General features: G+C 41.7%; 1 protein-coding gene across 3 annotated transcripts in view; it reads right to left on the reverse strand.

The window, feature by feature from the left end:
• INSC (INSC spindle orientation adaptor protein) overlaps window positions 1–13,675 on the reverse strand; it is a 124,756-nt gene that overhangs the window by 42,886 nt on the left and 68,195 nt on the right. For all 3 annotated transcript variants that reach the window (XM_059069123.2, XM_067039450.1, XM_067039451.1), the window contains exon 6: window positions 5,896–6,009. In XM_059069123.2, the coding sequence (XP_058925106.1) occupies window positions 5,896–6,009 (114 nt within the window). The remainder of the gene's footprint in view (window positions 1–5,895; window positions 6,010–13,675) is intronic.

Consider the following 13,675-nt stretch of genomic DNA (forward strand, 5'->3'; position numbering starts at 1 on the left):
GACTTCTCCAGGGGCTGACTCCAGAATTACTGATACCCCTCACTCAGCAGTTGTGTTTGGGGGTCTGTAGGGTGGCAGAATAGCCACCCCGAAATATGCTGCTTTAGTGTAAAGATTATTTTGAGCTGAAGGCAATTAAGAAGAAGCAGATACAAGAAAAGATCTCTGTCTTCTCCCTATCTGACTAAAAGCAGGACATAAATTTTAAAAGATTATACCCCCTCCGCTCTCTACTAGGAAGAACAAGAGTTAATCACTGGAGACAATATTAGACCCTTATCAGCCTGGGTTTGGCACCAGAGGAATCCACATAGCAGACTTCAGTCTTTATTTACTATTAGTTTCCCATATATGTGTCTTCCCACAGTTTGCCACCCCTAGAGAGTCAAGGTTCTCTTCCTTTGTCTTACCACTTGTCTGAAAATGTACTGTTCCTTTGCTAAGAAGCTACGTTAAGCCCAAGTTCTAACCAACCCTTTGAGTTACTCACCTCTGACCGTTCCCATGCATAAGTACAGTGCAAGTGCTAATAATTTTTTTTTCTTTTGTTAATCTGGCTTTTGTCAGCCCAATTTACAGGGCCCCAGCCAGAGAACCCACGAAGGTAGTAGTGAAAAAGAATGTTTCCTCCTCTCTGGTTTCTATACGCACACACACACACTCTCTCCCAAGCTCCCACATGTGTTACAGTGAAATGCCAGCTCCAGAAATAATGTCACTCTTGGTAATCGAAACTGGAGGCGAGGGGCCAGGGCAGGCACACATGCTGGGGCCAGGCTCAATCCCAGTTAACACTGCTCCCAGACTCCTGGCAGCACCCCTCAGCAGCCGCCATGGAATAAGCCTGGAGTTGTCAGAAACAGGTTCTAGAAACAAGTCTGAGGCAGATGGAGGGAACTGAAACCTAGATACCTAGGCTGGTTCTCACTATTCCCGTGACCACCTGTTACTTCTCAGATGCTGCCACCACCATGGCAGGCACACAACAAGCAGCTTTATTTACCTCAATATTATAATTTATTTCCATTTGGGGGATGGGAAAAACTGAAGTCCAGATGGGTGAAATAATCACCCTAAGTCCACACTGGTCTTGCTTTCACTCCTTCACTCCAATTCGTAAAAGGGAAAAAAATAAAAACCTTTAGGATTGATCAGCTGAGCTCTTGAATGTGAACTTGTACTTTTCCTTTTTGAGACCTTGTGTTGACCTCCCAGGAGAAGTCTGAGAGGATTTCTGAGAAGAGTCTGGGACTGAGGCACTCATCCTAACTGGACATATTTATTCTGTAGAAAAATCATTGAAGCCGCCTTGGCTCCCGGAGCAAAGTGAGAGAGACCAACGGATCACAAAGGCGACTCACCACACGTCCAGCAAACTGGTGGCAACCCCACCGCGGACATCCACGTCCAAAGCAGGGGAAGCTGGCTATCCCACATCTGGCTTTGCCCTGTTTCCTCCCTCTCCCCTCCCCTGAGGGCTGGAGGGGTGCCTAGGGGTGGCAGCAGGAAAGAATGCATGAGCAAGTGGTCTGAACTTGGTCCTGAGGGCCACTTGCCTTTAACTGCACCACTCCTGACTCCAACTATGCCCACTGCCCTCGGTTCCCCAAACTGAGAAAGATGTTACAGGAGGTAGGAGGTGGGTTCAGCAAAATTACCATCCCCAATCAGATTTTTCAGAACTCTTTCAACAAAAATTGTACCATGCACAAAACAGGCACCGTTCTGTGTCCCCAGGGACGCAGCAATGAATGACTGAAAGGATCATGTATGAGTAACCAGGAGAAGCAGCACTGACCACTGCGGCCCAGCACTGACCACTGCGGCCCAGCACAGCCTCACTGAAATGTCACGCCAGATCTCCCCTTCCCCGCACCCCACGATGATAAGCCACGGGCCCTTTGCAGTCTAAGAGTTTGGCGGCTCATCACTGCAGGGACCAAGATGAAAGTATCCAATTCTGGGGGAGTTCAGAATTTCTGACATTTTATATTATTCCTCCTTCCTTTTAGGGTAGTTTATTTGGTGGGAAAGGGTCATATCTTAGGACTGGTAAATTTTTTCAGGCAGCACAAAAATATTAATGGTTTATTATGTGCCAGACCCTCTGCTGGGTACTGCCTCAGTCCCCATCCATGCTGAGCTCCTTGTCTGGCAGGCAACGTTAAAAGCAGGAAGACATCTGGGTAACTGTGCACTGAGATGGGCAGGGGTTGCAGGGTTAAAAGAGCACAGAGTAGGGGCTTCCCTGGTGGCGCAGTGGTTGAGAGTCCGCCTGCCGATGCAGGGGACACGGGTTCGTGCCCCGGTCTGGGAAGATCCCACATGCCGCGGAGCGGCTGGGCCCGTGAGCCATGGCCGCTGAGCCTGCGCGTCCGGAGCCTGTGCTCCGCAACGGGAGAGGCCACAACAGTGAGGCCCGCATACCACAAAAAAAAAAAAAAAAAAAAAAAAAAAAAAAGAGCACAGAGTAGGAACTCCTGACATAATGTGAAGGGGGATGGTTATAGAAGGGTTAAAGGGTCACTTAAAATGATGTGATTTTAAATGCACATCATTACTCTGATAAAAAATATGCTCTGGTATGGGGACAAGACACTTACCCCTCTGAATTCTTGCTCCACAGTCTTTTGTCCCTGCCTGCCTACTTTCCCACGGTTCCTGGGACATTTGATGAAAGTTGCACATAAAGACCTTACCCAGAGAGTCACTGACATAAGATCAAATTACTCTTTAAAGTAAGAAGAAAGAACAGGAGTCCTAAAGTCTCCCTGGCCAGCCTTGTTGGCTATTAATGACCTCCCACCAGATGTAAATATATATATATATATATATATATATATATATATATATATATATGTATGTATGTATGTATGTTTATATATGTATGCATGTTTATATGTGTGTGTATTTAATCATATATAGTACAAATCTTATTTATATATGTTCAATGGTAGATAGATAGATAGATATTTATGTCTGGAGCAGACAATGAAGAAACGATGCCAAAGAATGGGAGGCAGAGAGCCAGGATCAGTGTGGCAGCCTTCCTTTGGCTCAGGAGACGCCAAGTCTAGCATAACTATATTTAAGCCTCTGTATCCATTTGCACTGGATTCTCATTACATCCTTTCCCAAGATTGTGAAAAATGGTCTTCTTAGCATTTTTAGCTACTAGGAGAAGAAGCGGGGAATCCTGAACCCAGACTGAGGGGATTCTGGTTCAAATCCTGGCTCTGCTGCTGGCAATCTTTGGTTAACAATGGGGTCATGACAGCTACATGACTCAGCTGTTGAAGGAGCAGTGAGCTAATGTTGTGAAAGGGCTGAGCACCCAGTGAGGGTGGACCTGGACAGCCAGGTTGGGATCAGGTCACAGAAGGCATCCTGGTTAGAAGGGTGTCTCATACCCTCATGAAAGGTGTCCCAAGGGCTGGACTATGTGAGAGGGAGGGGAGATAGAAAGTGAGATGGAATGTGAAGCCCGCATCGAGGACCGAAAAGAAGCACTCAGCTTAGAGTGGGACCAGGAGCCGCCTGAGCTTGTGGAATCGCACTGTTGGCTGGAGCTTGTTTAATTTTATAGAAAGCTCTGGGCTCAGAGCCCAGCTGTATAATGGTATGCATTATTCAGACAGGCTCAGGATAAGCTGTCATAAAGCTGGAGGAGGCCACTTGCGGGGTGTGTAGGCGAGTGGTGGGAGGAGGATAATAGAGGAGCTGGAGTGGCGAGGAGGTGGTAATTTCAAGAATGCACAGGGGAGTTTTCTGTGCTCTGCACTCAGGAAGGGATGGGATTATTTGCCACCACCATCATAGGGAGGACTGGGTTTATTTCTTGGTCATCAGAGGAACCCAAGGGGATGAGAGGATAAACCTCAGACAGGTTGCCCAGATCATCTCATGGGGGTAGCTCAGATGGATAAAGGACCCAAGGACAGACCACAGCAGGCTCCAAGGAGGTGAATGAGGAAGGCCACTGGGGGAAGCTGCCCCACATCTGTCACCATATTGGGCATATTTCCTGAGCATCGGAGGTGAGGATACTGTGCAGGGCATACCAGGAACTCCCAGCCCCTTTGTCACTGTCAGGACTGGAAACCCAAACATTGATTTTGCTGGAGGACCGAGTCTCTCCATCTTCCAGGCTGGGAAATGGGAGTCATCATGGAATCATCTCTCTGCATCAACCCTCCGTCTACTCTCCCCCAAGGACTGGAGACAGAAGAAGGTTGAGATTAAAATTCGGGAGTCAGCAGATCTAGTTAAAATCCCATCTGCCTTTAATACGCATGAACTTCTCTCTGAGCCTCTGTTCCCTTATCTTAAAAATGGGAATTATAATTATAACACATCATTAGATTATCAGGAGGATCAGATGAGATGATGAAGGGAAAGCTTAGTGCAGTGTTTGACATATAGAAAGGATGCAGGAGATAATAAAGGTTGTGGAGAGGGGAGGAGGGCAAAGGAGGATGGGGATGAGCAGGAGAAGGCAGACAGGAGGAAGAGGAGGGAGCCGGGCTGCTGAGAGGTGCTTCAGGACAGCAAACAAGAGCATAGCCTTTGCTGTCAAACAGCCAGGTTCAAATTCACCTTGGCCACTTACTAGTGGAGATTTTTAAAGCTCCCTAGTGATGCTAATATGCCTACAGGGTTGAGAACTTCTGGGTCACCCTTCGGCCCAAGAAGCTGAAGGGCCAAGGATTGAACCAGAAGTCACCACTGTGGGCTTTAGGATCATGAACTCTGAATTAAAGAGACTTGGGTTCTAATTCTGACTCCACTCTTTATCAGTTGTGTGACCTTGAGTAAGCCTCTCAAACCACTTCCTCAACTATAGATGGGAAAAACATAATAACTACTTGTTTGGATGATTTTATGATTTAAAAGAAATAACATTTGCAAGGCATTAAGCCCAGTGGAGAGCACCCTCAAACTTTAGCTATTTCTGTTGCATACAATTTACTTCTCCCTTGACCAGAGTTGACAAGCATTTACCCTGCTCTTCCAGATTTCCTTAAAGGCTTAGATCAGTGATTCTGAGAGTGGCCATGCCTCAGAATCCCCTGTAGAGCTTATTAAAATGTGCATTCCCAGGTCTTACCCCAGGACCTCGGTAAATCTTGGAGGGTGACAAACCATTTATGTTGTGTTTTCCAAAAACTCCCTGAGGGATTGTGATGCAGGGTTAGGACTGGGGACCACAGAGCTGGAGCATCTTCTTGTGACTGACATCTTAAGTCTCTTGAAGGATATAACTTTGATTCCAGTTAGATCATTATTCTATCCCCAATGGTAATGTCGTTTCTCAAGTTTAAAAAAAAAAAGAGGCAAAAATAAAACAGAAGGCCTTAGCAAGCCCCCTAGGGAGCTACCAATTGCCTATATTTGTTCTAAGTGTTTGGATCCAACACTTAGAATGAGTGCAGGGGCAAACTGACCATGAAGCTAATGAATTACAACTCCCATGTAATTAATGAAAACCACTGCCCTCAATTTTGTCTTTCCTTCATGTCGTAGGGCAATGACAGCAGGCATTTTTAAGATCCAGCCAAGAACCTAAGTTGGAAGATATGTTTGGTTTGGGTTTGGTGGGATATGTGAAGATGAGGGAGGAGGGTTGATATTTATAACAGACACCACGTGAAGAAAGATGATAGCGGCTCCAAGGGCACCATCTTCTTGTCTCACGTGGGAAATGAAATCAGAGGAGTTAGCCACTATTAAAGATGGAGACACCAAGGCCCAGAGATAGGAGGTAACTCTTCCAAGGTCACATAACAAGCAAATGCTAGAGCCAGGACAGGCTTTCTAAGCCAGCTGTCGCCGCCAAACTAGCTTCCTCACACTCTCCCCGGGCCCATCACCTTGGCCCCCATCCATGAAGCTCACCTTGGCTATGATGCGGCACAAGGGAGCCCCCTCCTGGGTCAGGCTGAACAGGTTCCCTGTGGTGGATTCTGTGGTGTAGATATTGTCCGAGGCATCGATTTTTCTCACCAGTGCCTAAGAAAAGAGAGCAAAGTCTGATGGTTACTCACTCATCTACCTTCCGCTCACCTTCCTTAATGGAATACCCAAGAGCGTCCCAAAATCTGTAATCCTGCCCCATCTCCACTACCCCATGATGGGGGTGATGAGGTTCTAACTTAGGGAAAGGCATGAGTCAGGATGAGGTCTGAGCTACATTTCAGAAATATGGGATAATTTCATACCTCTGGGGCGTGGACAACCAATGTGCCCCGCTCTAGTCAATCAGAAAATCAGCTCTCATCACTGATGGGCTCAGCAAGCACATTTTTGCTATTCTACTGGCTCCTGATGAGGACAGAAGCCATCGGTGAAATAAACAAGCCATCAAGTTGAAAACCAATGAGTTGCTACAGATATGACCAAAGAATTTGCTCATTTTGTATGGTCGTTGGCTAATGGCAAAGTCCAGCTGGGGTAATGGGTTCAGGAGATGAGTCAAGAGAAACATTCTACTCTGCAGTATCTTCCTGCTCAGAGGACATTTGCCTTAGGTGGACAGCCAGGCCAACACAGCAACCTGGAATCCTGTCAAAGAGTGGGTAGCTCAGTGCGGAATGCCACTAATTACAGCTGAAGGATCTAAGGCTGGTGGTAAGAGGGCCAGGAATGACCAGGCACAGGATCCTGGGAGGCTCAGGAAGAAGAGCAAATGGAAAATTCATCAACAAATGGGATATGAAGATTATTCCTAGAAGAGTTTAGCTTATTTCTGGGAAAAAGCTTTTCACGTAACTTGAAACCACTTCATAATCAACCATGTGTTTTGAAGGTTGTGATTCATCAATTATAGATGACTCCTACCTGCTAATTAATGTTCATTGCTTGAGTTTCTACTGGGAGGTGTGGAGATGGAGACTGGGGAGACTTGCCTTTGGGGGCCTCATGTGAGAAAGTAGGACCTCTGGGAAGCCACTTGTGCAATTTCAGTTGCTGTGTTTATTTTAAAATATTAAAATGGATTTGTTTCAAATTCATACTGGTGTTATGGAAAAGACACAAGGAAACTAGGAGATCTGAGTTCCAGTGCCAGCCTGCCTTTTTTTAAACACACTATATTGATGAGGAAGTATGTATATGGTTAAAAGTATGGACTCCAGAGCCAAACTGCCTGGGTTCAAAGTCTGGCTCTGCCACTTCTAAGCTCCCTAGAGCAAGTAACTCAGCCTTTCTGCACCTTAGTTTCCTCATCTGTAAGACGACAGAAATAACAGTGTCTATCCCTTATGGTTGTTGTACCGACCTTTTAAAGTTGCTAATATATATAAAGAACTTCTAAAGGTATCTGGCACATGGAAGCAAAATAAAATTCTTAGCAGTTTTTATCTTGAGATCTTGGGCAATTGAGATAAACTCTCTAGGCCTCAGTTTCCCCATTTGTAAAATGATTTAAATTAAAGGGGTTTGTGGCTCAAGGTAAATAGCTCTTCCATTTTTCTTCTTTATTCAAACTCAGAATTCTTCACACATAGCAATATGCTAATCTTCTACATATAGCAGTCTAAGATTGTGTGTAATTAATCAAACTACATTAAATATAAAAATTATTTCCTAAGATTGGATAGACGCCACTTGTAAGATATTTAACAAAAGGTAAAATTAATAACCAAGATTTGTCACTACAAATCTGTATAATGAATGTACTTCTTAGAATCATTCCATATCTTTGCTGTAAGCAGTTATATAAGTGATATCAGTGCTAACATGAAAATGCAGATTTCATTTACTGGGGTCCTGTACCTAAATGATAATTACCTAATGTTCCTGATTAGTGTTTGCACTTGAAGCAAATTAGCATTATGCTAAACTATTCAAACCCACTGTCTTTTGCAATCATTTGGTGCTATTAGACCATTTATGTCTGAGGATAATTTCTTGTTAACGTCTGTACTCACATATACCATAATTACACTTCAGATTTGTCTCAGTGAGTCAGCTCTCTGACAATGAAAAGTTGTAAGCATCCTTTTCACAAGGATAAATTTGGAAAGATAAAGAGATCAAAGGCTCTGCGGAAATCATCAAGGCTCTTAAGTATCACAATGCGTCAGAGCTGGAAGGCGTCAGAGCTAGAAGGGCTCTCAAAAGTTTTGTTCAAAATTTCCTTCCGAGTTGAGAAAACTGAGACACAGAAATCTGCCCAAGGTTATACATATGGTACATGGTGGAGTTAGACCTTAACCCCTGTGAATCTGACTCCCTATTTGCCAAAGTCAGTGAATCCATGTCCCTCAGTGCCGGCGGGACCTCCCAGGGACTAGTGGAGATGGAAGTCTCAAAACAAGGAGGAAATCCAGCCTCATGTGCAGCTCTCACCAAACTGGAGCACAGTTCTCCACCATTAGTTCTCTTCCATTAGCATCTACAATGTTCTACCCTGTGAAAGCCAGAGCTTCTGCTGCAGGGGCAGAGCTGACTGAAAGTCCCACCTAGATCCACCACCATGTTCCTACCAAGGCCATACCTCCCCTGAGCTACTCCCAGCTGTGACTTAGCACAGCACGGGCACTGCTGTGAGTCCATGACTGCAGGCAGGGGACTCCTCTCACAGGTGACTTTGGCTTGAAAATTCCATCTCTTCCTTCTCAAGTCTTCCTCCCCCTCTTCTTTCTCAGTTGTCAGCCTTGCAACATGGTTTTTCCACTGCTTTCTCCTGCTTCCTTCCCTTTATCCTTCATAGATGTTTCTTATCAAATCCTATCTTGGTATTACTTTCAAATGAACACAGTCTCTAAAATCAAGTTTTTTCAGGTAATCGAGGAGGAATTGGTGAATTTTCAAAAATATGTTTCACCCTCTATCATGAGAAGAGTGGTGAAATAATGGAAACAAAATAAAGGAAGATAGACCGATTAAACTGAATGACAGAATTTTTTTATGACAGACCAGGCAGATACGAAACAAAAAAAATAGGATCTTGAAGAAGAGGAGAAAGGGATTTTTAAAAAGGGGGTGGGGGTGGTTAAGGAGATGCACACAGTCTAACTACTCTAAATAAAGAATTTGAAAAGGGGGATATATTTTTGTTTCTCCATCAGAAAGAGTGACTGCAGCCCAGTGAAATTTATCAGCAGGGGTAAACTTTCAAACATCAGCCTGAAATAAGTTCCTCAGAAGGAGACAGGAAAATACTGTGAAGCCTCAGATAGAGACTCTATAGTTAGATATAGTTAGGGCAGCCCAGCCATGCAAAGGGATTACATATACACGGGTCGATTAAAGATGCCCACAGATTTTTCCCTACTCCTCCCATAGAGAGGTGGGTTCTAATTCCTCCCACCCTTTTGAATCTGGGCTGGCCTCAGTGACTTCCTTGACCAACAGAAGCCAGCACTCGCTAGAAGTAACAGAAGTAACGTTTCAAGACTTCCAAGGCTAGGTCATAAGAAACCTTGAAGTTGCCACCCAGGCTTCTTGGAACATTCTTTTCAGAGTCCTAAGCTACCAGATAAGAAGTTTGATAACTCTGAGACTGTCATGCTGGAGATGCCATGTGCCATGTGTAGGATCCCTGATCAATTACTCTCAACTGAGACCAGCTTTGCAGCCATCCCCTCCAAAGCACCGTACATGTGATGAAGCTTTCTAAGACTCTTTAAACCATCTGACAGCTGAATACCTCCAAGTGACCTCTGCTGATGCCACGGGGAGAAGAATTACTCAGCCAAGCCCTACTGAAATTCTCTACCCTTAACATAGTGAGATATAATATTAAAAATTGTTGTTAGGGTTGTTTGTTGTGTTAATAGAGTTCTAGATACAGGACAAAATTACAGAGATCAGCATGAAATATTCAAAGGATTACTAGATAAATTTCAAGCAAAAAGGTTTTAACATAAGGATATAGTATCGCCTGTGTCCCAAGAGAACATTTTGGAGAAATGCATGAATTAGGACTTGGAGAAAGGCTCAGAAAGACTAGACATAATAAAGAGGAGACAGACAAAATAATAACTGAATCCAGGCTTGGATTAGCTACTGGTCTGATGGGAAAATATCTCCTGGGTGGGAATATCCAATTTAGAGAGGCAAAAATGGATAAGATCACTTAGAACTAAAGGTTTAGGGCAGATCCAGACCTTATCTGATTTTATTTCTCCCAATAAGGGAAATCCTAAAATCTACAAGATTACTTTTGGGAAACAAAAGAATGTGTCAGAAAGGAAAGAGGAGTCAAAGTGCAAAGGCTCCTCAGATGAGTAAACAGTGCTCATTCTGTGAGTTAGATAAGGAAAGAGACCTACATGAGAAGCAGGGCAAAAGGTGAGAAATTCAGCTGAGTCCCCCTGAAGGGAGTGGGGGATTACCAGGTAGAGAGAAAACTGCAGACATAATTCATTACTGGGAAAAAAAAATGTAGCAGAAAAATGTTATTCAAGACTGAAATATTCAAAAGGTATGGGAAGACAGTGTTCTGAGAAGCACATGGCAGAGGGGAGGGTTCTCGGTAGGTGCATGAGGCAACAGACTTCAGGAGCATAACAAGAAAACTCTTCCTAGAAGACAGGGTCTTAAGGCCTAAGCAATCCTCAGTGAGAGGCAGAGACAACAGCCATATTATAGAACTAGAGTGCCTGTGTATCCTATGTCAATTTTTTTTTCTCATTTAACCCTGAAAGAATTTTTTAAAATATATATGACCCCTTGCACATTTTTAATTTGACAGGTAAAATTTTGCATCATAAGTTTAAAGAACAAAGTTGGAAAGGATGTAATTTCCAGTAGACTATAAATATTGACTTAAATAAAATGATTACATCACTCTTTTAGATGTATCCCATGAAATCTAAATACCAAAACAACTTGAAACCATCATCATCCATTTAAAATTACATGAACAATCTCTTTAACATTTGAACATTTTGCATCTTTTCTTTTCATCTTTAAACTTACATTCCCATTCCCATTCTCCCTCAGAATTTTATCTTAATGTAATACATCTAAGTTTCAAAGTATTTTACTGACACACTTAATCATGCTTATCATTGAAATTTGAAATTTTCTTTTCATTCCTGTGACTATAAGGATCTAAGTGTTTAAAAATAATCTCTTCTTGCTTGAATTAGTATTACAATTATCAGAACAATTGGTCAATACAACATAGATGATACATTTTGATAAGTAATTATAAATCATAAAAATTAAAATTTTATAAGTATATCTCCTAAGGAGATGAATGAGGCTTTGTAAACTTTTTAGGTTTTCTAATTCATTTATCCATGATTGAATATTGGCTTAAAGCTATATTTTTTAGATGTAAATCCTCAAAAATCTTGTTCCCATAAATCCCGTGAAAAAAGGAATGGGAAGAGTATGTATAGCCAAGTTGCTCACCCTTTGAGCACATTCTGAGCTATGTAATCACATAGTGATCTATCATCAAACACTATTTTTAATGATCTGCCAGCTGATAACACCTATAACTTGGTAGAAGCAAAGAACTGGAAACCATTTGACTTGCAAAACATTTGTCACCCAATCATCAGAGTCATTCATTCACTTATCTCAATTTCTGGGAAGAATTTCAGAAGTACTTTACCAAGACATATAAGTAACTCTTAATTCTACCCACTACTCTTTCACTTAGAGCACCTTGGATTATCCAAATTATTCAGAAAGGATTAAGAAAATAAAAATATTATTAATTTCATTAACAATACAGTTTTAATAGAATATTTTTGTGTGTTTCAAATAAAAAACTTGAAGCTACAGCTTTTGCTTATTTAATTTATGGAAAATTCCCACCCTATAACCTAATTGGCAAAGACTATTCTTTAAGCCAAGCCAATCAGCCAAGTCAACTTAGCTTTTTCTCAATATAGACCTGACTTCATTTTTAATTTAAAAAATTTTAATATGTATTCCAAGAAATTCTAAAAAATGCTGACAAATAATTTTGGAAATCATTCTGTAAGGAGAAATGCTAAAAACTGTCAATATTAAAATAATATAGACTTAAAATAAAATTTGATTTACTTGTATATATTCTAAAGCCAAGATAAAACAATTTATTAAACTTTTCATAATGCAAAGTAATATATAGCTAACATTGTAAAGTAATTATAAATCTGGAAATATGATAAAAGCCACTGCATTCCTTCAGTAAATAGATGTGTATATGTATTGAACTTTGGTGTTTATTTCAGGAAATAATTAAATAAGGTCTGAGAATAAAAATATCTGAAATCATTCAACTGTTTTTTGTGGCTCTTTTTTTAAGGTATTTTTTTTTATGTGGACCATTTTTTTTAATTAATTAATTTATTTATTTATTTATGTTTGGCTGCGTTGGGTCTTCATTGCTGTGCTCAGGCTTTCTCTAGCTGCGGCAAGTGAGGGCTACTCTTCACTGTGGTGCGTGGGCTTCTCATTGTGGTGGCTTCTCTTATTTTGAAACACAGGCTCTAGGCATGGAAGCTTCAGTAGTTGTGGCACACGGGCTCAGTAGTTGTGGTGCATGGGCTTAGTTGCTCCACAGCATGTGGGGTCTTCCCGGACCAGTGATCGAACCCTTGTCCCCTATATTGTCAGGTGGATTCTTAACCACTGCGCCACCAGGGAAGTCCTTTTGCAGCTCTTATGATCAAACTTCTCTACGTATTTAAAGGAGAAAAGTATTTATACTTAAATCTAATTAGTCCAGCTGCCAGCAATTATATCTTTTGCTAACAGAAAGTAGAAATTAGTGTAAATATTTCATAAAATGTTTTGACAAAATTGTCTTTAACTGCTGCCTTAAATAATGTGCATCAAATCTGAAAAGAAAAATCATGCAAAACTTGTATCTGTGAATTTTACCCAGTATATCTTGGAAAATGTGGTCTTTCTCAAAAATATTCCAGTTACATTTAAAAGAATCATTATCATTAACCTTTAGACATCACATAGAGTTGAGCATAAGATACAGATGAAAGGAATTGCTTGCATTTAAAAAGTGCCCCCCAAAAGCCATTTTGAATGTTTGACTTGTCCTACCTGTGTTCTCTTTGCTTTGTCTAAGGAGAATGTCCCTCAAGAGCTATGCACGATTTGAGAATAAATGGAAATAGAAGGGATAAGATAAATTGGAAACTTTCACAACCAACCCTCCAACACACACACACACACACACACACACACACACACACACACACACTACCATTCTACCACATTTCTAGATTCAGAAAATCTGCACACTGGACAAAATAAACAATTTCTAATGCTTTTCTCAACAGAAATATTAAAGACATGGAAATACATGGAGGCCTAAAGGTTTATGGTTCATGAATGTAGGCTTCTTTTTTGTTTTATCTCCCCATTTGCACTCCAAGGTTTTTGCAAAAAAGGGCAATGCACTATAAGATTTGGGATGGGTGAGGAATATGCCTTTCTTTTGGAAAATAATAGAAGGGCTAGTAAAAACTGTGTATTATTAGGAGGATTGTTTCTAGGAAAGAAAACAAATGAAAACTGAAGATCTGGAAATTGATTTCCTTAAAAGTATATGTGCTTGCATTTCTCCTAGGAAATCTTTGGGAACCCAGAGAATGCAATGCATCTGAAGCAGTAGACCACTGGCCCAAGTCACTTCAAGCAGCCGAAATCAGTGTAGCCTGGGGTGGCAGAAATGCAAAGTTTGGAGGGGAGCTTGAAATTAAGAAAT

The sequence above is a fragment of the Kogia breviceps genome, chromosome 7 (genome assembly GCF_026419965.1).
Source record: "Kogia breviceps isolate mKogBre1 chromosome 7, mKogBre1 haplotype 1, whole genome shotgun sequence".
In the NCBI taxonomy this organism is placed as follows: domain Eukaryota; kingdom Metazoa; phylum Chordata; class Mammalia; order Artiodactyla; family Physeteridae; genus Kogia; species Kogia breviceps.